General features: G+C 48.7%; 2 protein-coding genes across 4 annotated transcripts in view; one reads left to right on the top strand and one right to left on the bottom strand.

Annotated features, from left to right (window-relative positions):
* Nucleotides 1-26,462, top strand: part of LOC148111769 (uncharacterized) — a 332,684-nt gene that overhangs the window by 83,426 nt on the left and 222,796 nt on the right. The gene's annotated exons all lie outside the window — the stretch shown is intronic.
* LOC132709956 (uncharacterized) lies at nucleotides 12,812-24,602 on the bottom strand. 3 transcript variants are annotated; one of them, XM_060685032.2, is made up of 5 exons: nucleotides 24,229-24,602; nucleotides 23,196-24,026; nucleotides 21,035-21,919; nucleotides 19,009-19,746; nucleotides 12,812-15,039 (listed from the first exon to the last, which is right to left on the bottom strand). In XM_060685032.2, the coding sequence occupies exons 1-5, from the start codon at nucleotides 24,232-24,234 to the stop codon at nucleotides 15,028-15,030; spliced, it is 2,472 nt and encodes an 823-aa protein (XP_060541015.2). In that variant the 5' UTR covers nucleotides 24,235-24,602; the 3' UTR covers nucleotides 12,812-15,027. The 3 variants fall into 3 exon arrangements, with proteins under 3 accessions (XP_060541015.2, XP_060541016.2, XP_060541014.2); XM_060685033.2 differs by lacking the exon at nucleotides 12,812-15,039 and having other exon boundaries at nucleotides 18,972-19,746; XM_060685031.2 differs by lacking the exons at nucleotides 12,812-15,039; nucleotides 24,229-24,602 and having other exon boundaries at nucleotides 18,972-19,746; nucleotides 23,205-24,209.

Below are 26,462 nucleotides of genomic sequence, written 5' to 3'. Positions count from 1 at the left end.
CCAAATGTTCCGACTACTACAATTTTATATATTAAACTTCTTATTTCTGGGTCTTATTTTCAATTCTTAAGCATCCCCACATTTTGTCATTTCTTCATATTGACTTAAATAATTCATTATTACGTATTGGGGGTGTTTTAATTTGTTCCGGGCCAAATTTATTTAATGTGGTTTTATAGTGTTCTTTTTAAATTTTGTAATCTATGTGTTTTATTTTTTTGGCTGTTCACTGCCCTGAGTCCTTCGGGAGTAGGGCGGTATATAAATTGAATAAAATAAAAATAAAATAAATAAAATTACTTCATCAATTATTTATATTCTGATCTCTTATTTTAAAACTAATCCGTTTATCATAATTTCACTGATTATTATTATTATTGTTTTTAATTTGATTTATATGCCGCCCTTCTCCGGAGACTCAGGGTGGCTTACAGTGTGTTAAGCAATAGCCTTCATACTTTTGTATATTTTATACAAAGTCAGCTTATTGCCCCCACAATCTGGGTCCTCAATTCACCTACCTTAGAAAGGATGGAAGACTGAGTCAACCTTGAGCCTGGTGAGATTCGAACCTGCAGTAATTGCAGGCAGCTGTGTTAATAACAGGGTGCTTTAGACCACTGTACTACCAAGGCTCTTGGTAATTAGTTAAACATATTCAATAAAAAATCAATGAAATATCAATCTTACCTCCAGTACCCCTAAATTTAAACTCGTACAGGGTTTTCTTTAGAAGGCAGCTCCCAGCCTGCCTTCCTGCCAAGGAGGTGGGGCCCTGGAACTTTCCAGAATTGGAGCCTCACAACAACCTGGCCAGGTAGGCTGGCCAAGACCCTCTACAGGCCGGCCTGGGAAATGGCAAAACTGTTGGGAGTTATATTATCTATGGGGATTCTCGGTCATCCTGGTCATGGTTGCCCCAATGATTGGAAACTAAACAAAGAGAGAAGCAATCTGGAATTAAGGAGAAACTTCCTAACAGTGAGGACGCTTAACCAGTGGAACAGCTTGCCACCAGAAGTAGTGGGTGCTCCATCACTGGAGGTTTCTAAGAAGAGACGAGACAGTCACTTGTCTCAAATGGTATAGGTTGGACTAGAAGACCTCCAAGGGCCCTTCCAGCCCTATTCTAATAGGTACTTGTGGTGTGAAATGGAAGCAAGATGTTGCTGAACTAGAACTCCCAACCTTAAAGGTGCTTTTTCAAGAGGCAACTGGACTTCCTGCTTTTTCTTTGAATATTTTTCAGAGCTGAAGAAGCTTCTTCGATGAGAAGCAAACGCCTTCAAAGAAAAAACCAGAAAGTCCAGCTGCCTCTTGAAGGTTGGGAGTTCTAGTTCAGCAACATCTTGCTTCCATTTCATACCACGCGACTCCCTCCACTGAGCATCTAACACCCACATTCACAAGTACCAAAGCGTGCCAGTGTTAAGAAGGACTGGATTGCTGGGGCTTTGCCAGTTGTCCATGTCCAGCCTACTTCCTTAGTTCCTGGTTGAATTCAGCCTGAATTCAAGAATTGTTCCACCTGATTCTGCTCTGGTCCACCTGCATCTCAAATTCCAGATTCAGAGAAGGGCAAATTGAATGAAAAAGTCGTCCTGTTGCAGCCAAAAGTAGGAAGAGGTAAACCCCCCCCTTTTCCCAAATAATCTCAATTTGCTGTGAAATAGGATATAACTGATGCAAATAAATGGCCTTCGCCATTAGCTCTTTGCATAATCCATTGGGTAGACACTGCTTTTAAAGTACAGTTAACCTATTCTATTCTATTCTATTCTATTCTATTCTATTCTATTCTATTCTATTCTATTCTCTGTTTTCTATTTTCTATTTTCTATATTTTCTATTTTCTATTTTCTATATTTTCTATTTTCTATTCTATTCCTATTCTATTCCCATTCTATTCTATTCTATTTTGGGAGAAAAGCTGTCCAACTGTCCACAACTGTTTCCAACTCACATTTCCACTCAATCCCCAAACTTTGAGAGGGTGGCTGAAGCCCCTGGAGGTTTATCTGTGTCCTCAGGGTCACCCGAGTGGTGCGAATGGTTCTTGCAGTCTGCAATTTTCCCCTCTGGAAATCCATTCCTGCTCCCACACCATGCAAAGGCGGTTCAGCCCAAATTGCATCGCTAAAAGACTGTAGAGATTCTCCGTCATCCAGGTCAGTGTTGTCCCACAGTGTTGTTCCAGAATGTAGCCGCGTGGGTGATTATGGGCGCAGCTCGTTACGCCCATGTAACAGCTCTCCTACGCGAGCTGCACTGGCTCCCGGTGGTCTTCCGGGTGCGATTCAAAGTGTTAGTTATCAGCTTTAAAGCGCTCCATGGCTTAGGACCTGGGTACCTACAAGACCGTCTTTTGCCACCAATAGCCTCCCACCGACCAGTTCGTTCTCACAGGGAGGGATTACTCAGGGTACCGTCAGTCAAATTATGCCGACCCAGGGGGAGGGCCTTCTCTGTGAGGGCTCCAGCCCTTTGGAATGAAGTGCCCCCGGAGATACGGAATATCCCTGATCTCCGTGCTTTCCGCCGTGCCCTCAAGACCCTGATGTTCCAACAGGCAGGGCTAAACATGTGAATGATTTTTAAAATGTTATCTAATTCTGGGTTTTTAATTTAATTGGGCCAGACTATGTTATAATAATAATTTTAATTTAGCAATTTTATGATGTTTGTGTATCTATATTTTTATCTTGGATGGACACCGCCCTGAGTCCTACGGGAGAAAGGCGGTATAGAAATATAAAAAATAAATAAATAAATAAATAAATAAATAAATAAATAAATAAATAAATAAGTGAAACGTCTTCAAAAAAAAGCAAATGAAGTCCAGTTGCCTCTTGTAAAAGCACCTTTGGGATGAGGCTTCCTGCATGCGAAGGGGGTTGGACTAGAAGACCTCCAAGATCCCTTCCAGCTCGGTTGTTCTTATTCTGTTAGCTGACAAGGGAACTTCCTACAAACCACTAAAAATACCTCCAGCATAAGACCACCTGAGGTCTTTCATGCAAAACAAGAAGAACATTAAAATGATGTTAAATTGTGCCCCCCCAAGACCTCCCCCCACACATTGCCCAGGGAGTGAGCCTGGATGGGGGGAAAATCAGAGACCCAGGAGGGGCCCCCAACCTCGGCCTGCCTGAATGTGGGGGAGGGAGGAGGAGAAGATGGGACCCTAAAGATCAAAGGGAGACCCCCCAGTCTCACCTCTGGGCAAGAACAGAAAGGGAGTCAGCACCGTGCAGGCGCACTCTCGGTGACTGAAAATGGAGGACGCCGATTGGTCGCTCTGGGGACGGCGGCGATTGGTTGGAGGACTTCTTGGGGCAGTCCCTCCAAAGGATTCCCTGTTCAGGAATTTGCAGAGCAACCCTTGAGTAGCAAGGAGGTGCACATGAAAGCGATTGAGAGTAGTTACGAATAAAACAGTCCAATAAACAGTCCAGGTCATACACATATAAAGTAGTAGATAGTAAAACAATAGTCCAGGGATAGCCCAATATCAAAGTCTTCTTACCAGTTGTTGTAGTCATACACATTAACAGTTGCAAACAGTAGCAAACACAGGAAAAAGCAGTAAAGATCAGCAAAGAGTTCAGCAAATGGTGTAAAGAGAAACCAACTAGGTTTCTGGCTCCCTCTTAAGGACATTGGCTACAGAGCTAACCAATCAGTACACAGTATGATGCAATACAGCAATACAGCAGTCTTAAAGCTATATCTATGGTTTATATATTGCCAACCCAACAAGTTAGGTAAAACCATTTCCTAACATGCTGCCCCCCGAACCTTGCCTATGGGGAGATGTCCGATTGTGGAGGGGAAAGTCGCAGCCGCAGAAGGGGCCCGCAACCTCCGGTTGCTTGGACGCCGGGAGGGGGGGAAAGCAGAACGGACCCCCAAATTTAAATGGCCCACCTCCATGTGGAACCATAACAACCCTGGGCAGTGCGCAGGCGCACTCTGGTTCTTTGAAGGAAGGTGGACGCTGATTGGTTGCCCTGCGTAGGGCGGCGACAGGCAGGAAGACTCCTGGGGGGCTGTTAGGTTCAGCTTGTAGCTTACTCCTGTTGGTCAGGCAATATATCTGTTTCTTTAAGAAACAACTGAGCCACGTAATCAGGGTTTGCTGAACCCTGTAATTAGGCTACAGTGCATAAATAAGCAGCGCAGAGAAGCATTCTTTGTTCCTGATTGTTCCTGTTGCTTCCTGCGTCTTTCTGCTGATTGGTGTTAGACTGAATTGTTATATGGTACTGTATACCAAGAGTTACTAAAGTCTGTTTGCTTTGGTAAGGGAAGATAATTACTGGACTGATTACTGTTTATGACCTTGGACTGTTTTACCTACACCAAGACTGCTTATTATCTTGTATATAAAGTATTTTTCTCACATGAGCTGCACGTTTATCTCCTTCCCTGTGTGTTTCTGCTCTGCTCGTTGCACAAGCAACAAATACTATTTACACACACCCTAACATTGGTTATGGGCCCAGAACGTTTTCAGGAAGAGGAGGAACTTCTGCCAAAAAGGGCGCAAAACCTCCACTTCCGGAAACCAAACGGGCAAGGAAGGAACTCCCTGTATTGGCGATAAGAGGAGCCCGGATGATGGAGGTTTGGCGCAGGGGATGCTGGGAGTCGTAGTCTGGGAGGGTCTCTTATGGGTCCGCAAGAGCTGCCCCCCCCGGGGAGGATTAGGCGCCATCTAATAAAATGAAATTGAAGGTTGAAAGAAAAAAAGGAGGTTCCACATTTAGGCAAGGAAAACAAAATGCACAGGGAGAGTATAGGTGGCAGCTCACTCAATAGTGGTGACTGTGAGGGGGATCTTGGAGTCCTAGTGGACAATCGCTTAAATAGGAGCCAGCCGTGTGCAGCAGCTGCTAAAAAGGCCAACACAGTTCTGGGCTGCATCAACAGAGGGAGAGAATCAAGATCACGCAAAGTGTTGATACCACTTTATGAGGCCTTGGAAAGGCCACACTTGGAATAATGGATCCAGTTTTGGTCGCCATGATGTAAAAAAGATGTGGAGACTCTAGAAAGAGTGCAGAGAAGAGCAACAGAGAGGATGAGGGGACTGGAGGCCAAAACATAGGATGAACGGTTGCAGGAACTGGGTATGTCTAGTCTGATGAAAAGCAGGACTAGGGGAGACAGGATAGCAGTCTTCCGATATCTCAGGGGCTGCCACAAAGAAGAGGGGGGCAAGCTATTCTCCAAAGCACCTGAGGGGGGCAGGACAAGAAGCAATGGGTGGAAACGAATCAAGGAGACCTCCAAGGTCCCTTCCGACTCTTATTCTATTCTGTTCCCGTGCGGGGAAGGGGATGGAGCCGTGACCCACCTCTCTTTCTCTCCTGCAGGAGGATGGAGGAGCCCGGCGGAGGAAGGAAGGAAGCGTCGCCCGAGAGGAGGAGGAGAGCGGGCCCCGCAGAGCAGCTCTGCCTGGTGACAGCGGGGAAAGGCCGGGGGGTTCTGGGACTGCAGGAGGGATGAGCCCAGGGGGAGCCTGGGAAAGGCCGCTGCCTGGAGGGCGATGCGGGGAGGAGGAAACGGGTGAAGACCCTGAGACGGGCCTGGATGGTGGAGGTTCCTTCAGAAGACCCGGGTGTCCCCAGAGGATCCAGAAGGGAGGAAAGGAATATCAATGCCCGGAATGTGAAAAATCCTTCACAAGAAATGGACATCTTCAAAGGCATATAAGCATCCACACAGGAGAGAAGAAATACAAATGCCCAGAATGTGAAAAATCCTTCAGAACAAATGGTCTTCTTCAAAGCCATCTAAAAATCCATTCCAGAGAGAAACCTCATAAATGCCTGGAGTGTGGAAAGTGCTTCAGGCATTTGGGAAACCTTTATAGACATGAAAGGGCCCACTGGAGAGAGAAACTGAATAAATGCCTGGAGGGAGGAGAGTCCTTTGGAAGACTCGGGAATCTCCAAAGGATCCAGGAGGGAGAAAAAAAGTTATCAGTGCCCGGAATGTGAGAAACCCTTAAAAACAGATGGACATTTTCAAAGGCATCTAAGGATCCACTTGGGAGAAAAGAAATTTGAATGCCCAGAATGTGAAAAATCTTTCAAAAGAAATTGACATCTTGTAAACCATCTAAGAATCTAAAAATGTTGATTGGACACCTCAATCAACATCAAATGATTCACTCAGGAGAGAAACCTTATAAATGTCTGGAGTGTGGGAATAGCTTCAATAGGAGGGGAAACCTTTATAAACATCAAAGAATCCACTCAGGGGAAAAACCATATAAATGTCTGGAGTGTGGGAATAGCTTCAATAGGAGGGGAAACCTTTATAAACATCAAAGAATCCATTCAGGGGAAAAACCATATAAATGCCTGGAATGTGGAAAGAGCTTTACTCAGGGTGGGCATCTCCTGTAGGGGTCTGCCATCCATTCCTATCTTGGATGGCAAACCTCAGATAAGGAAGGTTATTTGCACGTAGGCGCCAGGATTTGGCATTAGTAAATAAAGTCCCCAAGTCTGTAAACAGGAGTAGAGGAAATGGGATATATGTGTAGATTTTAATTAAAGTCTAAAATTATAAGTGCTTAAGCAAAGCAGTAATGGTTAACCAAAGACTCTAGTTACCTGGAAGATTCTGTAGCCAATGAGATGCTGCCAAGTACACTGAAACTTGAAAGTAACAAACTATATAATATCACTATGTAAGACAATAAAATCACCACATACATCCTCAACCTTTGTGTGTGTGTGGTCACTCTACAAGTAGCGCCTGAACAGGGACCCTTACTTCATCCGGCAAGGACTTTGGTGCACCAGACAGCCTTCATGGCTTCTGTTAGATCAGCGCTGGAAAGAAACGCGACTCAGCTCTGGTCCGTTCAGCTCTTTATTAGAATGGTGAAAAACAGACTGCCAGCAGTGGCTCCCAAGCCTCCTTATATACAGCTTGGGCCAGCCAGCCGGCCAATAACAGCAGTTCAAACTTCCCGCCTGTGGAAGTGACCAATCCCCCGGCGGATGTCCTTATAAGGACATAACACCCCTACCCTCTTAGTCCTTCCCTGTCAATCATTCCATGGCGTACGTGAGTCACGTAGTCATGCAGGTAGGTGGGACGGACAATGGTCCTACCTGACCTGCGTGGTACAGTTCGTTCTCCGGTGCTGCTCCCGACGGGTCTGGCTCCTGCTGGTTCTCATCCCCCTGATGGGCAGTCCCGGAAATCGGCCGTTGAGTGTGCGGGGCCTCGCCTAGTGTCTCCGGCTGGAGTGGCCAACTCGCCCCGCGGCTGGTGGATTACCTCGTCGCTGCCGGTATGATGTTGGGTCGGTTCCTGTCGTTCGTCGCGGAGTCGGACTGGACAGCTGAATTCCGGTAGGACCCTTGGTTGTTTCTTTTGGTCTCTGGCTTGCTTCTGTGGGCTTTCCCAGTCGATGGTGGGGGGGGTCCCCCCCTGGCTGGGGACCTCTGGTGGGGAGTTGTAGTCCTCCCCTGAAGGGCTGGCATTGGGTCCCCTTGGTGTGGTGGCGCCAGTCGACATTGCTGGGGTGGTGGTGGTCGACTCTGCCGGGTTGGTGTGGACGCGGGGGGGTGGATGGTTGATGTCCTACCTCGCTGTGCCGGCGTAGGTCTCCCTCGTCTGGCTGGCTGATGTCGACTCGGTCAGGTTGGTGTTGGTTTTCCGGGTCAGGTTGTCCCTGGTCTACCTCGTCCTGGTACTGGTGATGCCATGTCTCGGAGGGTCGCTGGCCATCATCACCGTTGGCTTGGTGCCTCATCCCACTGGATCGGCCCCGGTCTACTGGGCTCTGGCTGCGTTGCTGGTGGTCGTCCCCTTCGCCGTGAGGTTGCAGACCTACCCTGTTGGGTGGGGTAGGCCTACCTTGCAGGGGTGTTGTGGCCCGACCTCATCTGGGTATGGCAGGCCTACCTCGCTGGGGGGTTGTAGGTCTACCTCGACGGGGTGTTGTAGGTCTACCTCGATGGGGTGTTGTAGGTCTACCTCGTCTGGGTGTGGCAGTCCTACCTTGTCGGGGTGGTTTCCTTCGACTCCCCTCACCCTTTTGCGGAGTTGGTCGATGTGCCTTCTGCATGACCGGCCATCGTCCAGCTCCACCTCATATGATCTTGGGCCTATCACTCTCCTGATCCGACCCTTGATCCACTTCGGCTGGCCCTGAAAGTTGAGCGCGAACACCAAGTCTCCGCTAGCGAAGCTTCGCGTCGGTGGTGGGTTGATCGGCTTGTCTTTCGGGTTGTACTGTGGATGGAGTCTATCTAGCGGTGAGCGGAGCCTTCTCCCCATCAGAAGCTCGGCTGGGCTTTTCTTCGTTGTGGTGTGCGGTGTGATGTGTTGTGCCAGCAGGAACTTGTCGATTTGTTCCTGCCAGTCTCCTGGGCCCATCCTGGTGAGCGTGTCCTTCGTGCTCTTCTGTAGTGTAGGAGGGATCACGACCCGGTCACCCCAGAGGAGGCAGCCATTCATGGTGGCCAGTTTGTGCTGCCTCCGTATGAATGGGGTGAATTCTTCATCCACTCTTCCGGTCGGCCAACCCCTCAATGTCCATGAGAGTACCTGTTTGAGGGTCTTGTCCCTCAGTGTGTGGGTCGCCACTGTTGCAGATGACACCGGGCACATCTGGTCATTGTCTATGTGGTGAAGTCCGAGGGTAGGTGCCGAGTCAACGACTGGTTCTCACAGGGGGCATCTGCTGAGGCCGTCAGCATTGCAGATGTTCTTGCCGGGGCGATGGATGAGTCTGTAGGCGTAGCCGGAGAGGAAGATGGCCCAGCGTGTCATCCTGGGCGACATGTAGGTTGGCATTGGCTTGTCCCCAGCAAGCAGTCCAAGTAGAGGCTTGTGATCGGTGACAATTGTAAACGACCTTCCATACAGGTATTCATGGAAGCGTTTAATGCCGGCTACGATGGTGAGGGCTTCCTTATCGAGCTGGCTGTAGTTCCGCTCCGCTGATGACATGGTTTTGGAGAAGTAAGCAATGGGGGCTTTGGTGCCGCTGGGCAGCTGGTGGCTGAGGACAGCTCCGACTCCATACGGTGAGGCATCACAGGTCAGGATCAGTGGGAGCAACTCATGGTATTGGATGAGGACGCTGTCGGAGGAGAGAAGACTTTTGATTTTCCGGAATGCTGCCTCTTCTTCCTCTTCCCACTTCCAGGGTACCGCCTTCCCTAGCAGGCGGTGGAGCGGTTCAGCAACAGTGGCTTTCTGGTTCAGAAAAACACTATAAAAATTCAGCAGACCCAGAAAAGCCTGAAGCTCCGTTTTTGATTTGGGGGCTGGAGCCTCATGTATAGTCCTGACCTTGCTTTTGGTGGGGTGGATGCCCTTGCTATCAATTAGATAGCCCAGGAACTCGACCTCCTGGACCCCAACAACGCATTTGTCCCTTCTAACTCTTAAGCCCTTTGCCTGGAACCGCTGTAGGGCAAGCCTGAGCCGTTCCATCAGTTGGGCTTCCGAGTTTCCAGAGATTAGTACGTCGTTGAAGTAAGGTACCCCCCAGGAATGCCTTGGAGAAGACGTTCCATCATTGATTGAAAAATTCCCGGGGCGGCACTGGCTCCAAATTGGAGACGGTTGCACTTAAAAGCCCCCCTGTGTGTGACGATTGTTTGTGCCTCCGCAGTCCTTTCGTCTACTGGCAATTGCTGGTAAGCCTGGGCCAGGTCCAGTTTCGCGAAAATGGTCCCGCTGCCAAGCGAATGCAACAGATGTTGCACCACTGGCACGGGATATGCGCTCTGCGGCAGTGCCCGGTTGATGGTACACTTATAGTCGGCGCAGATGCGCACAGATCCATCATGCTTCATGGGAGTCACAATGGGGGTCTCCCATGTCGCATGATCAATCGGTTCCAGAATGCCCTGGGCAATTAGTTTATCTAGCTGGGCATCCACCTTAGGCCTGAGGGCAAATGGAACTCTGCGGGGCTTGAGCCGAATGGGTACAATTTTGGGGTCTAAATTGAAAGAAATGGGTTTCCCCAGAAATTTACCTAGGCTCCCATCGAAGACGTCCTTGAAGTCCTCTAAGAGCTGGTCAAGTGCGCTAGCCTGAATTTTGTTGATTCCGCCAATCGTGAGCCCTAGGGGCTTGAACCACTCCACACCTAGTAGGGTTGGACGGGCTTCCTTGACAACGGCGATGGGGAGGCGTCCTTCAAAGTCCTTGAACTTCACCCAGATGTTGGTCCGTCCCAGGATGCCAATGGAGTGCCCTCCGAAATCCACCAACCTCGCTTGGAATGGCTCTAGCTGTTTCCTGGATAGCAGTGGTTGAAGTCTTTTTAGCTGGTTCGGTGAGCCTGAGTCTATTTCCATGGGGCATGGGGCCCCTTCCACATAGACGGTCACATGGAACTTGTCGGACCCCTCTGCTGCGGCATGTGCAATTGTTGTCTGGTGGATCCCTCTGCTCTTGGGGTGGCCGTCACCGTCTCGCCGCGGGTACTGGGACCGTTTGGATGTCCTCTGGTATTCGCGGTCCGTGGGTCTGGGAGGCTCGAAACTTGGCTCTGCCGCCCTGCAGGCTTCCGCAATGTGGCCCTTCCTCTGGCAGCGTCTGCAAGTTGCATCCCGTCAGTGACATCTGGCGCGTGGATGGTCCCCTTTGCAGCTGGCACAACGTTCCTCCCGTCCGCCATCTTGGGGTTTTTCCCGCCATTGGGGTCTTGTGACCTTATGGATGGCCATCTCAGAGTCAGAGTCCGACCCCGTGGAGGTCTCGTCCGATGATGGCTGTGGGTTCCTGCGGACCTTGTGGATCCCCTTGGATCTTCTCATTGCGGCTGCTGCCCTATCGGAGGACTCGGCGGCTGTGGCTTCCTCGATGACCTCTTTTAGGGACACTTTCTTTCGGCTGAGGAGCTTTTTCTGGACTGTGCTGTCCCTCATGCCGAAGACCATGCGGTCCCGCAGCTGAACGTCCACGTTTTCAAATTCGCAGCTGGCCGCGATCTTCCGGAGCGCCAAAACGAATTCCTTGACCGATTCTCCTTCTGCTTGATTTCTCTGGTGGAAGTCGAATCGGTTGGCCAGAGGCGTGCTTACTGGGGCGTAATGGTCCTGGAGCACTTCCTGCAGCTCGGACCACGGCATCTGCTTGATATCCAGTGGTGCCACAAGGTCCATGGCCATTTCCAGGACCTCCGACCCACAGTGCGCCAGGAAGAGAGCCCTCTTTCTGCTGTCATCTAGGTCTGTGAAGCTGCTTCCCGCCAGGAACTGCCTGAAGCGAACCATGAAGGACTTCCATTTCTCAGTGCTCGGGTTGAATGGAGCCATTGAGATTTGTGGTCCAGACATGGTAGTGACTTAGCTCGTGCTTCAGCTCTTTGCTTAAGGTGGCAGTTGGCTTGCAGCTCTTCGTCGGTTCTTCTCTAGTCCTTCGTTGCCAGTGTTAGATCAGCGCTGGAAAGAAACGCGACTCAGCTCTGGTCCGTTCAGCTCTTTATTAGAATGGTGAAAAACAGACTGCCAGCAGTGGCTCCCAAGCCTCCTTATATACAGCTCGGGCCAGCCAGCTGGCCAATGACAGCTGTTCAAACTTCCCGCCTGTGGAAGTGACCAATCCCCCGGCGGATGTCCTTATAAGGACATAACAGCTTCTTCAACCTTCTAAAAGTTTCTGTAAGTAATGGGGGCCTCTCTTTCTGAGGGACAAAGAAAGCATGCGGAAGAATTAAGCTATTTACTTAAGAAAAAATCACATTGATGTGTCACAATGCAGTCTCTTACGGCTGGTCCAGGAGATTGCGAATAAGTGCTTATGGTACCCTGAAAAGGGGTCTTTAAGATTATCTGATTGGGAAAAAATTGGGAAAGTTTTACATGCTGAACCAAGAGCTAAGGTAGAGATTTTGCAGGTATGGCATTTATGTAGATATGCAGTGGAAAAATTTGGAATTGCTGAACTGTCTCTTTTAACTCCTTCACCTCCAGGTTATTCCAATGCTGTTGTCTGTCCTCCTTCCTCTCCAGAATATGTGATTCTGCCTCCTTCAGCTCCTACTGATACAGGTCAGATTACTAAACCTTCTGACTCTGCTGTTCAATCTTCTTTTCAGAAAATGGTGAAATCCTGTAAACAGGATTCCTCCATGCCTGGGGAAGAAATTGCTGAATTGTTGTCTGTATGTCCGGTACAATATCATCAGGGCCAATTGGCAGGACAGCAGATTGCAGAATGGGAAGGACTGCCTTATCAAATTTTAAGAGAAAAGGCTGTCACTGATGATGGCATCAGTGGTAATTTCGCCAGAGGCTTGGTAGAGGGGACAAAAGAGTGCCTTCCCTATAGCCATGTCTCCCCCACAGCCTCTTTTCCGCAGATCCAGCCACAGCAGGTAATGCTGGGCTTGATTTAATAACTCAGGAATCTGTGGAATTTAAATTTCCTTTGGAGGTTAAATGGATTCCTTCTCAATTTAAGGGCCCTCTTCCCTCTGGTTTAGTGGGGCCTTTGCAATGTGGTCTTCCTAATCCTAATTTAATTCCTAACTTTTATCAATTGTTGGTGGTTGATTTAAAAGATTGTTTCTTTACTATTCCGCTTCAACCACAGGATAAAGAAAAATTTGCTTCAATTCCTGCCCAAACGGTGCTTCCTCCAGCTACCTTCTCATAAAAAGGGGTGCTTTGTGTCCCTGGTGTTATTGATTCAGATTACACTGGAACTCTTTTAATTCAGGCTTGGGTGAACCTTCCTCAAATTCTTCCTGATCGATCCTCTATTGCTTAATCCTCTCTGTTATGTGGGGTGAATGAGGACACAGCAAGCCAGAGTAGTGAGTGACAACAGCTCTTTATTGTATAGTGAGAATCCAGCAACTAACCCAGGGAGCCAGCTCCCTTTATATACCTTGCAGCTGTAGTGGTCAGCCAATCAGCTGCAGGTCAGTTAATTCGAACTTCCTGCCAAAACAAACCTATTTACATAACACTCCTCCCCTCCCAGAAGTCACTTCGGGTGTTATTTACATACAAAGTCTCTCAGGTGACTAGGGCTTGTGCGAGTCCTAGTTGACCTGTGCAGTTCAGTCGGAAGGGCGGCGTCGAGCAGGTCAGAGGGACCCTCTGTTTCTCCCTGCTCCGCCAATGAGGCCTCCGGAACTTCCTTGTGGGCGGCGACTTCTCCGGCGGCCTGGACTACCTCGATGGGGCGGCGCTGGATACCAGAATCCTCAGCTAAGTCCTCCGCTCTACCCGGGCTTGTAGTTTGTGTTTCTGGTTGGTAGTTATGGTCAGGGATTGGTTCGTCGACTCTCTTCGGTGTCTGCGGTTACTCGTTTTCTCAATTGATCGATGTGTCTGCGCCAAACTCTCCCGTCCCCCATGTCTACCCTGTATGATTTGGGGCCCGTGATTTCTGCAATGGTCCCTGCCTCCCAGAGTGGGCCCTGTCCGTAGTTTCTGGCGTGGACCGGCGTTCCTATGGTGAACTCTCTAAGCTTCCTCTCTCCCCCCTTGAACGCTTCTGGGGAGTAGTTGGGGTTAAGCCTGTCTAGTACTCCTCAGAGTTTCCGCCCCATTAATAGCTCTGCCGGGCTTTGGCGTGTGGCTGTACAGGGTGTGGAGTGCTGTGCTATTAGGAATTTGTCTACCCTTTCCTGCCAGTCTCCGGGGCTTAAACGTGAAAGGGCCTCCTTTGCCGACCTCACAAATCTCTCAGCCTGACCGTTACTAGCCGGATGAAACGGGGCCGAAAGGACATGTCTGATCCCTAGCCCTGCTAAGTACCCCTCGAATTGTGTCACGGTGAATTGTGGCCCATTATCTGACACTAGGATGTCCGGTAACCCATGGGTGGCGAATAACTGTCTGAGTTTCCTGATGGTTGCGTCGGTGGTAGTGGCCTTCATTAGCTTAATCTCCAACCATTTGGAAAACGCATCTACAACGACCATGAAGGTCTGTCCGTGAAATGGGCCAGCAAAGTCAATGTGTATTCTGGACCAGGGTCGCTGAGGTCTTTCCCACTCCCTCACGGGTGCCATTTGTGGATCTGATCTGGACTCTTGGCAGGGCTGGCATCTCCCCACCCACTCGGTAATGTCTGTGTCCATGCTGGGCCACCAGACGTAGCTCCTGGCTAGCCCCTTCATTCTTACAATCCCAGGGTGCCCCTCATGCAACAATGTTAAAACTTTTTCCTGTAGGCGCAAAGGAATAACAACCCGATCGCCCCATAGTAAACAACCCCCTTGCATTGTTAATTCGTCCCGTTTTCTTTGCTTACTCCGAATTGCAGGCGGGTGCACTTGAAGGCCCCTCTGTGGGTTATGATAGTCTGTGCCTCTGCAGTAGCGCCATCTACCGGCAGTTGCTGGTACGCCTGCGCAAGATCGAGTTTTGCGAAGATCTTGCTGGGACCCAGGGAATGCAATAGGTGGTGTACGATGGGCACTGGATAGGCGCTCTGCTGCAGGGCCTTATTAATTGTGCATTTATAATCAGCGCATATGCGCACTGATCCGTCCGGCTTTACCGGTGTTACAATTGGGGTTTCCCATTTGACGTGGTCGACTGGAACGAGCACCCCTTGTTTGATTAATTTGTCCAGTTCAATGTCAATTTTGGGCTTCAGGGCGAACGGTACCCGCCTAGGCTTTAAACGGATAGGTGCAATAGTGGTCTTTCAGCAGGGTCTGTAGCGTCGACCAGGAAATGTTGTGGACCGAATTCGGCTCCGACAATGCTTCGGCTGTGTCGAAGACCCTCGGCCCGCAGTGGCTCAGGAACAGGGCTTTCTTTCGAACGTCCGGTAGCCCTTGCATGTCGTTTGCCACCATGAAGCACTCGAACCGGGACATGTAGGATCCCCACTTCTCCTCCTTGGGGTCGAAAGGTGCTGGCGGGGTGTAGGCAGACATTGTTTCGGGATTCTCCTGTGCTCCGCTCGCTCGCCTGACTGGATTCAGGATGCGGTCTCCGGTCTTCTCTCTGAATGTGGTCTCAGCTCTTTTCTCCCGAGTGTGGCTTCAGCTCTTCTCTGCCTCTGGCCTCAAGATCCCACCTTCATCGCCAATGTTATGTGGGGTGAATGAGGACACAGCAAGCCAGAGTAGTGAGTGACAATAGCTCTTTATTGTATAGTGAGAATCCAGCAACTAACCCAGGGAGCCAGCTCCCTTTATATACCTTGTAGCTGTAGTGGTCAGCCAATCAGCTGAAGGTCAGTTAATTCGAACTTCCCGCCAAAACAAACCTATTTACATAACACTCTCTATTACTTCCTTTCGCCCTTTGTTATTCATACTAATATTTGGGGTCGGGACCTCCTTTCTTTTTTAAATACAAAATTGATTTTGGATGATGGCTCTTCCCCTGAAGTAGCTCTCTACTGCCCCCGTGTGGTGTTTTTAATAATAGCATGCCAACTAAACGATATCCTTGGCGTGTTTTACCACAGGGCATGCTTAATTCTCCGACTTTGTGCCAGCATTTCGTGAGAAATTTCCATCTTATTTGGTTTATCTTTACATGGATGATATCTTAATAGCTGCACCTCAGTTTGATTCTACGGCCCTTCTGCAGGAATTAAAAACTATTGTGGCACAGAAGGGGTTGTTTATTGCAGAGGATAAAATTCAGAGAACTGAACCTTACTTATACTTGGGTCATAGGTTACTGAAAGCTTCTTCCATTCCAGTTTTGCCTGACTTAAAGGTACAAAAGTCTTACACTTTAGTTCAATGGCAAAAGTTGCTAGGCATTATTAACTGGGCTAGGCCTTTCTTCTCATAACAACTGGTGATATGTTACCTCTATTCCAACCTTTAAAAGGAGCGCAATCCCCTGGTGACACACTTCATTTGATGAATGATCAAAAAAGGTCACCTTGGAGGCCTTCTAGTCCACCCCTCTGCTCAGGCAGGAAATCCTCTACCGTTTCAGACAAACGGTTGCCCAATCTTTTTTTTTTTTAATTTGATTTATATGCCGCCCTTCTCCGGAGACTCAGGGCGGCTTACAGTGCATTCAGCAAAAGACTTTCGTGATTGAGCACAACAACTTCTCTAGGCAAGCGGTTCCACTGCTTAATTTTTCTCACTGTCAGGAAATTTCTCCTGAATTCCAGGGTACTTGTCTCCCTGGTTATTTTCCACCCATTATTTCTTGTCTTCCCTTCTGGTGCTTTGGAAAATAGGCTGACCCCTCCCCTCTTCCTTGTGGCAGCCCCTCAGGTATTGGAACTGTGCTATCGTGTCCCTGCTACTCCTTTTTTTCACTATAGTCAGGATAGAGAATCAGAGGGACCTTGGAGGTCTTCTAGTCCAACCCCCTGCTTAAACAGGAGAACACTGCAATTTGAAAGAAGCGGCTGTCCACAGTCTATTCTTAAAAGCCTCCAGTGATAAAGCACCTACAATTTTTGGAAGGAAAGCTGTCCCACTGGTAGATTTCATATAATCATGTGATGGATACGGTGTCACTAAAATAGCAATTATATTTAGGCTTATATACCTCCCCATAGTGTTTCCCAGTAGCTGGCGAGAAGCTTTCTGTAAGTGTTGGAAACTATCCTACTTTCACCGCAGCTGCACAGGAGCACTGCAGCGCTAAATCTTTCCAAATTTCGATCCCAAAGGAATAGATGGGTCCTCTATTTTGGACGCATTCTATAGAGGTATATTGGTCCCAAGAATTGTCCTATCGTGCACCGTTTTGCCCAGTGTGAATCAAAAGGCACAACCCAAAGCAAATAATCCAGGCTCACTGCTGTGTTTATTGAACGGTATGTACCGCAGTGGCTGTCCTGCAAAAGAATAGTGGGAGACTCCACTGCAGACCAACAGGTATATTTATACACTGCAGAAAAGAGGGAAAATAGTAGAGAAGGTGACGAGTACGTGTTCCTAAGTAATGGATCTCAGGTTGCTTTTCTGCTTTTCTGTTATCTACTATGTTCTTAGAAGAAGAAACACTTGGATCTTGAGATTCAGGGGTTGCTACTGGAAACTTGTGGGGAAACTTACCAATTTCCATTTTGCCCACAGTTCTTTCCATGCGCCTGGAAATTTCTCTCCTGGGTTCATTCTTCCCTTGAAAATAAGGCTCTTGACCCTCCTTCCATACATGCTCCTAGGCTGGTGGGAGGGGGGTTAGGCTGTTCCTTCAGCCACAGGGGGGGGGTTCATTTTTAATATAATAAGAGTTTTGCCCAGGTGTACATGTGAGAATTCCTTCCCTGAGCAGAATGTCCCAGAAATCCTTTTATCACATTATTGTTGACTGAGTTCTTTTCTGAGGCTCATGAAGGGCTTGGCCTACGCTCCGTCTCTGGGCAGCCTTGAATTTGGGAAGAGAAGAGACCTTCCTTCTCTATAAACCTCTCTGGTTGATTCCCTACTTTACCTCTCACAGATCCCCATCACAGAGCAAAAGCTCTCCCAACCACAATGATCCAGGAATAGAAATAATAATTTTAGATATAAAGAATTGTTTTCTCTCCTTTGCTCTCTGTAGGGATTAGTATCCTGAACTCGGGACGTTGGTTCCTCTGGATAACTTTGAACATCAGCTCACAGATGTCCTACACAACAAGCCTCCTCCCCCCATCTCCCCCCCTCCTCCTGCAAGACAACCCTTGAGAAAAGGCCTAGGGGCAGAGGAGGAGGAGACTGAGGCAAAGTCTAAGGAAGGAAGTGAATTCACAGCAAGTTAAACGGACTGTGTGATGCTGTTGCTTCATATTGTTTCATCATTTGTTTCCTGACACTGAATGTATGTACCATTTGTTTCTGTGCCCTCTTAAAAACATGAACCCCCCCTCCCTTAATAAATGTTTTTGCTTGGCTTGGATTATTTGAGGATCTGTATTTTCAGGTGGACAAAGAAACCCCTTTGCTTCTCTTGAAGTCTCTCAAATCAGGTCATCAAATTCTTTTCAGCTCCACACCAAACTTGGTGCCTGAGTTTGGAGATGAAGACATGATTTAAATCCATCAGCCAACAAATAAAAGTAACAGGGAAAATGGCTGGGTGTTCTCATTTTCTCTCTGCTTCCCTTTCCTAAGAAGGGGCCAAATGAGCGTTTTCGTCCTTGCAATCCAATTCTTGATAAATTGGCTGCAAATAGAAGGAAGATTTCCCAGAGTCCAGGAGCTCTTCTGAAGACTGACGAACCTCTTGAAGGCATCTTCACTCTGACAACTGACAGTAACTGGCAGTTTAGCCTGCATGGATGAGGTCATAAAGCCCTCAGAATTCCCTAAGAGATGGCAGATTCCCTATGAAACTTCACCTGCTCCACCTTTTCTATGTGCACCAATGCCAGGCAAATGTCTGTAGGAGGCGAACAAACCAACACTCAAGCTGCCCTTTTCTAACCTTTTTGCACAAAAGGCAAAGCTCTTTGGATGTAGGCTGCATTCTGTTCAGGGAAGCGCCACTCATTAACGTAGCTCTGGGTGAACTTCCCATCGCATTCCCTTTGGGTTGCCCTGCTGTTTTGTGTTTCGTTCCATCATCCCGGGTGAGCTCCCCCCATTATTTCTGCTTAGGTGAGGCACCTTTTCCTGACACCATGTTGTTAGATGGTGCCAAGTTTAAGGACAGAAAGAGAGAGCGAAATTTTCTCCTCGAATTTTGAACTTGATTGAATTACCAGCAGGGTTGATCTCCTCTTGGGGCAGGCAGCACTGCAGCACTGGCTTTAGGCCGGGTGGAGGGAGGGCTGGATCCTGTGTCAGAGCAGCCCTCAACTACAGCCCTTGGACAGGGATCAGGCAGGGATCTCGTCCACAGCTGCCCAGTTGAGAATCCAACATTCCTGAACCACTGACAGATGGACATCCAGACTCATACAAGGCCTCCCGCCCCTCCCAGGACAGCCTGCTCTGCTAGTCGCCATCAGAATGACCGACAGCAGTCAAACTCAGGCCTAGGACCCTGGGCATGGCCCTGGAAGACTAAAGGAATTTATTAAAAGAAAAATATATTAAATTTATTAACAGTGAAAGTTTTAATTGGATTTTATTACCTTTCTTGCCAGGCGTTTTTGTGGTTTTTCTCTTGTGTGGATTCTTTGATGTATATAAAGATTTCCCTTCAGACTGAAGCTCTTTCCACACTCCAGGCATTTATGAGGCTTTTCTCCTGTGTGGATCCTTTGATGTGTATAAAGGTTTCCCCTCTGACTGAATCTCTTTCCACACTCCAGGCATTTATGAGGCTTCTCTCCCGAGTGGATCCTCTGATGTCTATAAAAGTTTCCACTCTGATTGAATCTCTTTCCACACTCAAGGCATTTATGAGGTTTTTCTCCCCAGTGGATCCTTTGATGTGTATAAAGGCTGCTCCGCCGACTGAACCTCTTTCCACACTCAAGGCACTTATAAGGTTTTTCTCCTGAGTGGATCCTTAGATGCCTTTGAAGATCTCCGGTTTTTTTGAAGGATTTCTTGCATTCCGGGCACTGATGTTTCTTTCCTCCCTCCTGGATCCTTTGGGTCTTTGGGGGTCTTCTGAAGGAACCTCCGCCCTCCAGGCCCATCTCGGGGTCTCCGCCCATTTCCTCCTCCCCGCATCGCCCTCCAGGCAGCTGCCTTTCCCGGGCTCCCCCTGGGCTCCTCCCTCCTGCGGCCCCGGAGCCCCCCGGCCTTTCCCCGCCATCTCCCTGGGAAGCCACACCGGGACCGGGCAGGTCTGCTCCGCGGGGCCCGCTCTCCTCCTCTTGGCCGGCACCTCTTTCCTGCATCTGCCGCCATCCTCCGTCCTCCTGCAGGGGAGAAAGAGAAGAGGGTCACGGCTGCGTCCACTTCCCTGCAGGGGAGGCCCAGGCCCAAGCCCCCTCCCCATGCGGACCGGAAAGAGACTCTCCCGGACTATGATTCCCAGCATCCCCTGTGCCAAACCTGCATCAAACGGCCTCCTCTTTCGCCGATTCAGGCAGCTTCCTTCGTTGCCCGTTTTGTTTCCGGAAGTGGAGATTTCACGCCCTTTTTTCTCCACTAGTTCCGCCTTTTTCTTTGGAGGATCCACCCCTCGGAATCCATTTGCCAATCGTCGACATCCCAAGCGCGACCAATCAGCGGCCTTCTTGAACTTTGGGGTCCGGTCTCCCCCCCCCATATTGAGGCCGGCGGAGGTCAGGGGTTGAAGCCTTATATCAGCCCATGAAGAGCAGCCAGTTGGGTCTATTGTGGGACCTTTGGAGACCCTGAGTTTGAATCAGCCGCTCTTTGTGTCCTGGATTCCCTCTTTTCATTGAGGGAAATCTCTTTGCTGCAATATTCTAATAAATTTCCTTTGAATGCTCATCCCACTCAGATCCTCATTGGAGCTGAATTGGTGCTGAATTGGTGCTGTGGCTGAATCTAGGACTCATTTGACCTTCATTGTTGCGGGTGGGAAGGAGCTTCTCCCTGCCATTGTTTGATATAATGTATGTGGATTTCCCAAATGTGGGGACCTATTAAGGCCATCCCCAGGCATCTGAAGCTCTCAGTTGGATTCCCTGAATGGTCCCCTTGTCTTCCAGCAGAAACCCCTACAAGGGACTCTCTGAGGCCAAGGAAGCTTTGTGAGATATGAGCCATATTCTTAAAAAGCCCCCACCCTTTTAGCCTTAAAACACCTGCCTCTTCCCCAGGTGTTGGGAGGTCAGACAAAGAGAAGGTGGCATGGATTGGCCGCAGGTTTTTGTTTGTTTCTTTGTTTTTAAAACGGCTTTTTGGGAGCTGCACAGAGTTTAACTTCAAAGTCTAACAATCGGAGCAGCCCTCAACGGCAGCCCTTGGACAGGGATCAGGCAGGGATCTCGTCCACAGCTGCCCAGTTGACAATCCAACACTCCTGAACCACTGACAGATGGACATCCAGACTCATACAAGGCCTCCCGCCCCTCCCAGGACAGCCTGCTCTGCTAGTTGCTATCAGAATGACGGACAGCAGCCAAACTCAGGCCTGGGACCCTGGGCATGGCCCTGGAAGACTAAAGGAATTTATTAAAAGAAAAATATGTATTAAATTTATTAAAAGTGAAAGTTTTAATTGGATTTTATTACCTTTCTTGCCAGGCATGTATGTGGTTTTTCTCCTAAGTGGATAATTTGATGTCTATAGAGGCTGCTCCTGTGACTGAATCTCTTTCCACACTCAAAGCATTTATGAGGTTTTTCTCCTGAGTGGATCCTTTGATGTGTATAAAGATTTCCCCTCTGACTGAATCTCTTTCCACACTCAAGGCATTTATGAGGTTTCTCTCCTGAGTGGATCCTTTGATGTGTATAAAGATTTCCCCTCAGACTGAATCTCTTTCCACACTCAAGGCATTTATGTGGTTTTTCTCCTGAGTGGATAATTAGGTGGCTTTGAAGGTTTCCTTTTCTTTTGAAGGATTTTTTGCATTCCGGGCACTGATGTTCCTTTGCTTCCTCCTGGATCCTTCGGGGCTTTCGGGGTTTTCCGAAGGAGCCTCCGCCCTCCAGGCATTTTTTCAGATGAATCCTTTGATGTCTATAAAGGTTGCTGGTATGACTAAAGTTCTTTCCACACTCCAGGCACTTATGAGGTTTCTCTCCTGTGTGGATAATTAGATGGCTTTGAAGATTTCCTTTTCTTTTGAAGGTTTTTCCGCATTCTGGGTACTGATGTTCCTTTGCTCCCTCCTGGATCCTTTGGGGCTTTGGGGGTCTTCTGAAGGAACCTCCGCCCTCCAGGCCCATCTCGGGGTCTCCGCCCATTTCCTCCTCCCCGCATCGCCCTCCAGGCAGCTGCCTTTCCCGGGCTCCCCCTGGGCTCCTCCCTCCTGCGGCCCCGGAGCCCCCCGGCCTTTCCCCGCCATCTCCCTGGGAAGCCACACCGGGACCGGGCAGGTCTGCTCCGCGGGGCCCGCTCTCCTCCTCTTGGCCGGCACCTCTTTCCTGCATCTGCCGCCATCCTCCGTCCTCCTGCAGGGGAGAAAGAGAAGAGGGTCACGGCTGCGTCCACTTCCCTGCAGGGGAGGCCCAGGCCCAAGCCCCCTCCCCATGCGGACCGGAAAGAGACTCTCCCGGACTATGATTCCCAGCATCCCCTGTGCCAAACCTGCATCAAACGGCCTCCTCTTTCGCCGATTCAGGCAGCTTCCTTCGTTGCCCGTTTTGTTTCCGGAAGTGGAGATTTCACGCCCTTTTTTCTCCACTAGTTCCGCCTTTTTCTTTGGAGGATCCACCCCTCGGAATCCATTTGCCAATCGTCGACATCCCAAGCGCGACCAATCAGCGGCCTTCTTGAACTTTGGGGTCGAGTCTGTCTCCCCCCCCACCCCCATATTGAGGCCGGCGGAGGTCAGGGGTTGAAGCCTTATATGAGCCCATGAAGGGCAGTCAGTTGGGTCTATTGTGGGACCTTCGGAGACCCTGAGTTTGAATCAGCCGCTCTTTGTGTCCTGGATTCCCTCTTTTCATTGAGGGAAATCTCTTTGCTACAATATTCTAATAAATTGCCTTTGAATGCTCCTCCCACTCAGATCCTAATTGGAGCAAGTGTGCTGTGGCTGAATCTATTGCTAATTTGAACTTTATTGTTGGGGGTGGGAAGGAGCTTCTCCCTGCCGTTGTTTGATATAATCTATGTGGATTTCCCAAATGTGGGGACCTATTAAGACTATCCCCAAGCATCTGAAGCTCTCAGTTGGATTCTCTCAATGGTCCCCTTCTCTTCCAGCAGAAACCCCTACAAGGGACTCTCTAAGGCCAAGGAAGCTTTGCGAGATATGAGCCATATTCTTAAAAAGCCTCCACTCTTTTCGCCTTAAAACACCTGGATTTTCCCCAGGCGCTGGGAGGTCAGACAAAGAGAAGGTGGCATGGATTGGCCGCAGGTTTTTGTTTGTTTCTTTGTTTTTAAAACGGCTTTTTGGGAGCTGCACAGAGTTTAACTTCAAAGTCTAACAATCGGAGCAGCCCTCAACGGCAGCCCTTGGACAGGGATCAGGCAGGGATCTCGTCCACAGCTGCCCAGTTGACAATCCAACATTCTTGAACCACTGACAGATGGACATCCAGACTCATACAAGGCCTCCCGCCCCTCCCAGGACAGCCTGCTCTGCTAGTTGCCATCAGAATGACCGACAGCAGTCAAACTCAGGCCTGGGACCCTGGGCATGGCCCTGGAAGACTAAAGGAATTTATTAAAAGAAAAAAAGTATTAAATTTATTAAAAGTTTTAATTGGATTTTATTACCTTTCTTACCAGGCATTTATGAGGTTTCTCTCCTGTGTGGATCCTTTTATGTCTATAAAGGTTGCTACTCTGACTGAAAATCTTTCCACACTCCAGGCATTTATGAGGTTTCTCTCCTGTGTGGATCCTTTTATGTCTATAAAGGTTGCTACTCTGACTGAAACTCTTTCCACACTCCAGGCACTTATGAGGTTTTTCTCCTGTGTGGATTCTTTGATGTGTATAAAGGCTGCTCCTCCGACTGAATCTCTTTCCACACTCCAGGCATTTATGTGGTTTTTCTCCTGAATGGATACTTTGATGTGTATAAAGGTTTCCCCTCAGACTGAATCTCTTTCCACACTCCAGGCATTTATGAGGTTTTTCTCCTGAATGGATACTTTGATGTGTATAAAGGTTTTCCCTCAGACTGAATCTCTTTCCACACTCCAGGCATTTATGTGGTTTTTCTCCTGAGTGGATTTTTAAATGGTTTTCAAGATGTCCATTTCTTTTGAAGGTTTTTCCACATTCCGGGCACTGATGTTCCTTTCCTCCCTCCTGGATCCTTTGGGGCTTTGGGGGTCTTTGGGGGAAGGAGCCTCCGCCCTCCAGGCCCGTCTCGGAGTCTCCACCGGTTTCCTCCTTCCCGCATCGCCCTCCAGGCAGCCGCCTTTCCCGGGCTCCCCCTCGGCTCCTCCCTCCTGCAGCCCCGGAGCCCCCCGGCCTTTCCCCGCCGTCTCCCGGGGAAGCCGCGCCGGGACTGGGCAGGTCTGCTCCGCGGGGCCCGCTCTCCTCCTCCTCCTCTCGGCCGGCGCCTCTTTCCTGCATCCGCTGCCATCCTCCATCCTCCTGCAGGGGAGAAAGAGAAGAGGGTCACGGCTGCCTCCCCTTCCCCGCAGTGGAGGCCCAGGCCCAAGCCCCCGCCTCCCACAGGCCTCCCGGGCATTCTCCAGGCGGACACGGCCTCCTTCCCAGCCTCCCATCTCCGTCCCTCCCAGGCCTCCAGAGAGACTCTCCCGGACTACGATTCCCAGCATCCCCTGCGCCAAACCTGCATCAAACGGCCTCCTCTGTCGCTGATTCCGGCAGCTCCCTCCTTGCCCGTTCTGTTTCCGGAAGTGGAGGCTTCACGCTCTTTTTTCTCCACTAGTTCCGCCTTTTCCTTTGGAGGATCCGCCCCTCGGAGTTGATTTGCCCATCGCCAACATTCCGAGCGCAACCAATCAGCATCCTTCTTCCTGCAACAAGGCAGATGGCGCCTGCGCAGTGCCGCGGGTTTTTACGGTCCGGGGCGGAGGTGGGACGGAGGGGGGGGAGGATTCATATCAGCCCATGAAGGGCAGCCAGTTGGGTCTACTGTGGGACCTTCGGAGACCCTGAGTTTGAATCAGCCGCTCTTTGTGTCCTGGATTCCCTCTTTTCATTGAGGGAGATCTCTTTGCTACAATATTCTAATAAATTGCCTTTAAATGCTCATCCCACTCAGATCCTCATTGGAGCAAGTGTGCTGTGGCTGAAATCTAGGGCTCATTTGAACTTTATTGTTCTGGGTGTTAAAGAGCTTCTCCCTGCTGTTGTTTGATAGAAAATTATCTTTAAATAGATTTTTACTCCAAAAGCATTTTATTAAAATGAATTTGATAAAAATAAAAAAAATGATTTAAGTTAAAAAAAAACTGATTTTCATATTTTAAAATAGATTTTTGTCGACACTGATTTTTTCCATGCAATCAACTTTTTACTTTTTCTACTGTTGTGGAGTATAAAATGAAACCTGATTCTGCGTCCTGGATTCCCTCTTTTCATTGAGGGAAATCTCTTTGCTACAATATTCTAATAAATTGTCTTTAAATGCTCATCCCACTCAGATCCTCATTGGAGCAAGTGTGCTGTGGCTGAAATCTAGGGCTCATTTGAACTTTATTGTTCTGGGTGTTAAAGAGCTTCTCCCTGCCATTGTTTGATAGAAAATTATCTTTAAATAGATTTTTACCCCAAAAGCATTTAATTAAAATAAATTTGATAAAAATAAAAAAAAATGATTTAAGTTTTAAAAAAAACTGATTTTCATATTTTAAAATTGATTTTTATTGACTCTGATTTTTTCCATGCAATCAACTTTTTACTTTTTCTACTGTTGTGGAGTATAAAATGAAACCTGATTCTGTGTCCTGGATTCCTCCTTTTCATTGAGGGAAATCTCTTTGCTACAATATTCTAATAAATTGCCTTTAAATGCTCATCCCACTCAGATCCTAATTGGAGCAAGTGTGCTGTGGCTGAATCTAGGACTCATTTGGCCTTCATTGTTGGGGGTTGTTAAAGAGTTTCTCCCTGCCATTGTTTGATATAATCTATGTGGATTTCCCAAATGTGGGGACCTATTAAGACCATCCCCAAGCATCTGAAGCTGTCAGTTGGATTCCCTGAATGGTCCCCTTGTCTTCCAGCAGAAACCCCTACAAGGGACTCTCTAAGGCCAAGGAAGCTTTGTGAGATATGAGCCATATTCTTAAAAAGCCCCCACCCTTTTCGCCTTAAAACCCCTGGCTTTTCCCCAGGCGCTGGGAGGTCAGACAAGGAGAAGGTGGCATGGATTGGCCCCCAGGTTTTTCTTTGATGGTTTTTATTTTATGTTTTAATGTGTTGGATACTTTTGAAAACACCCTTTTGGGAGCTGCACAGAGTTGACTGAAAGATGAGCAGTTATAAGAATGTTTTAAATGAAGAAGACTCATTGGGGGCCTGTTTGGTCCTCCCACTAGGTGCAGAGACTGGGTGTTCCCCAGTTGCCAGGATAGGGAAAGTCCCCCATTCCTCTGCTTTCTGTTCATCAGCTAAATGCTTAGCAAAAGGTGCATCTAGCTCAGTGGTGTCAAACTCTTATTTCCTTCAGGGCTGCATCAGGGTTATGTTTGACCTGGGGGGGGGGGTCCCTGGGTAGGCATGGCCAGCTCATCTTCACTCTTCTTGTGGGCACCTGTGCTGGCCAAGTGCTACGACAGGATTTCCCTCAGATCCTCCCTCCCTCATAATCTTCCTTCCTTCCTCCTTCCTCCTTCCCTCCCTTCCCTTTTCTTCTTTTTCCTTCCCTCTTTCCTTCTTTTTCCTTCCTTCCTCCCTTCTTGCCTTTCCTTCTCTGTCTTTCCGCTTTCCTGTCCCTTCTTGGATGCTCAAATGCAAAAGGAGAAACATTTCTTTTGCTTTTAGTTTCTTTTCCTAATACTTTGCCAGTGAAAATGGAGCTTCATGCTTCCCTCCCGAGCTCTGTTTTCGCTGGCAGAG

The sequence above is a fragment of the Pantherophis guttatus genome, chromosome 16, assembly GCF_059756535.1.
Source record: "Pantherophis guttatus breed Tessera chromosome 16, ASM5975653v1, whole genome shotgun sequence".
In the NCBI taxonomy this organism is placed as follows: Eukaryota; Metazoa; Chordata; class Lepidosauria; order Squamata; family Colubridae; genus Pantherophis; species Pantherophis guttatus.
This window is presented reverse-complemented; position numbering and strand designations above follow the sequence as displayed.

What these genes read in the sequence shown, in the direction of transcription:
- LOC132709956 (XM_060685033.2), bottom strand. An exon ending in ATAAATGCCTGGTAAGAAAG is followed by an intron (nt 21,920 to 23,195) that starts GTAATAAAATCC and finishes TCTCCCCTGCAG; the next exon opens with GAGGACGGAGGATGGCGGCA. An exon ending in ATACATGCCTGGCAAGAAAG is followed by an intron (nt 19,747 to 21,034) that starts GTAATAAAATCC and finishes TCTCCCCTGCAG; the next exon opens with GAGGACGGAGGATGGCGGCA.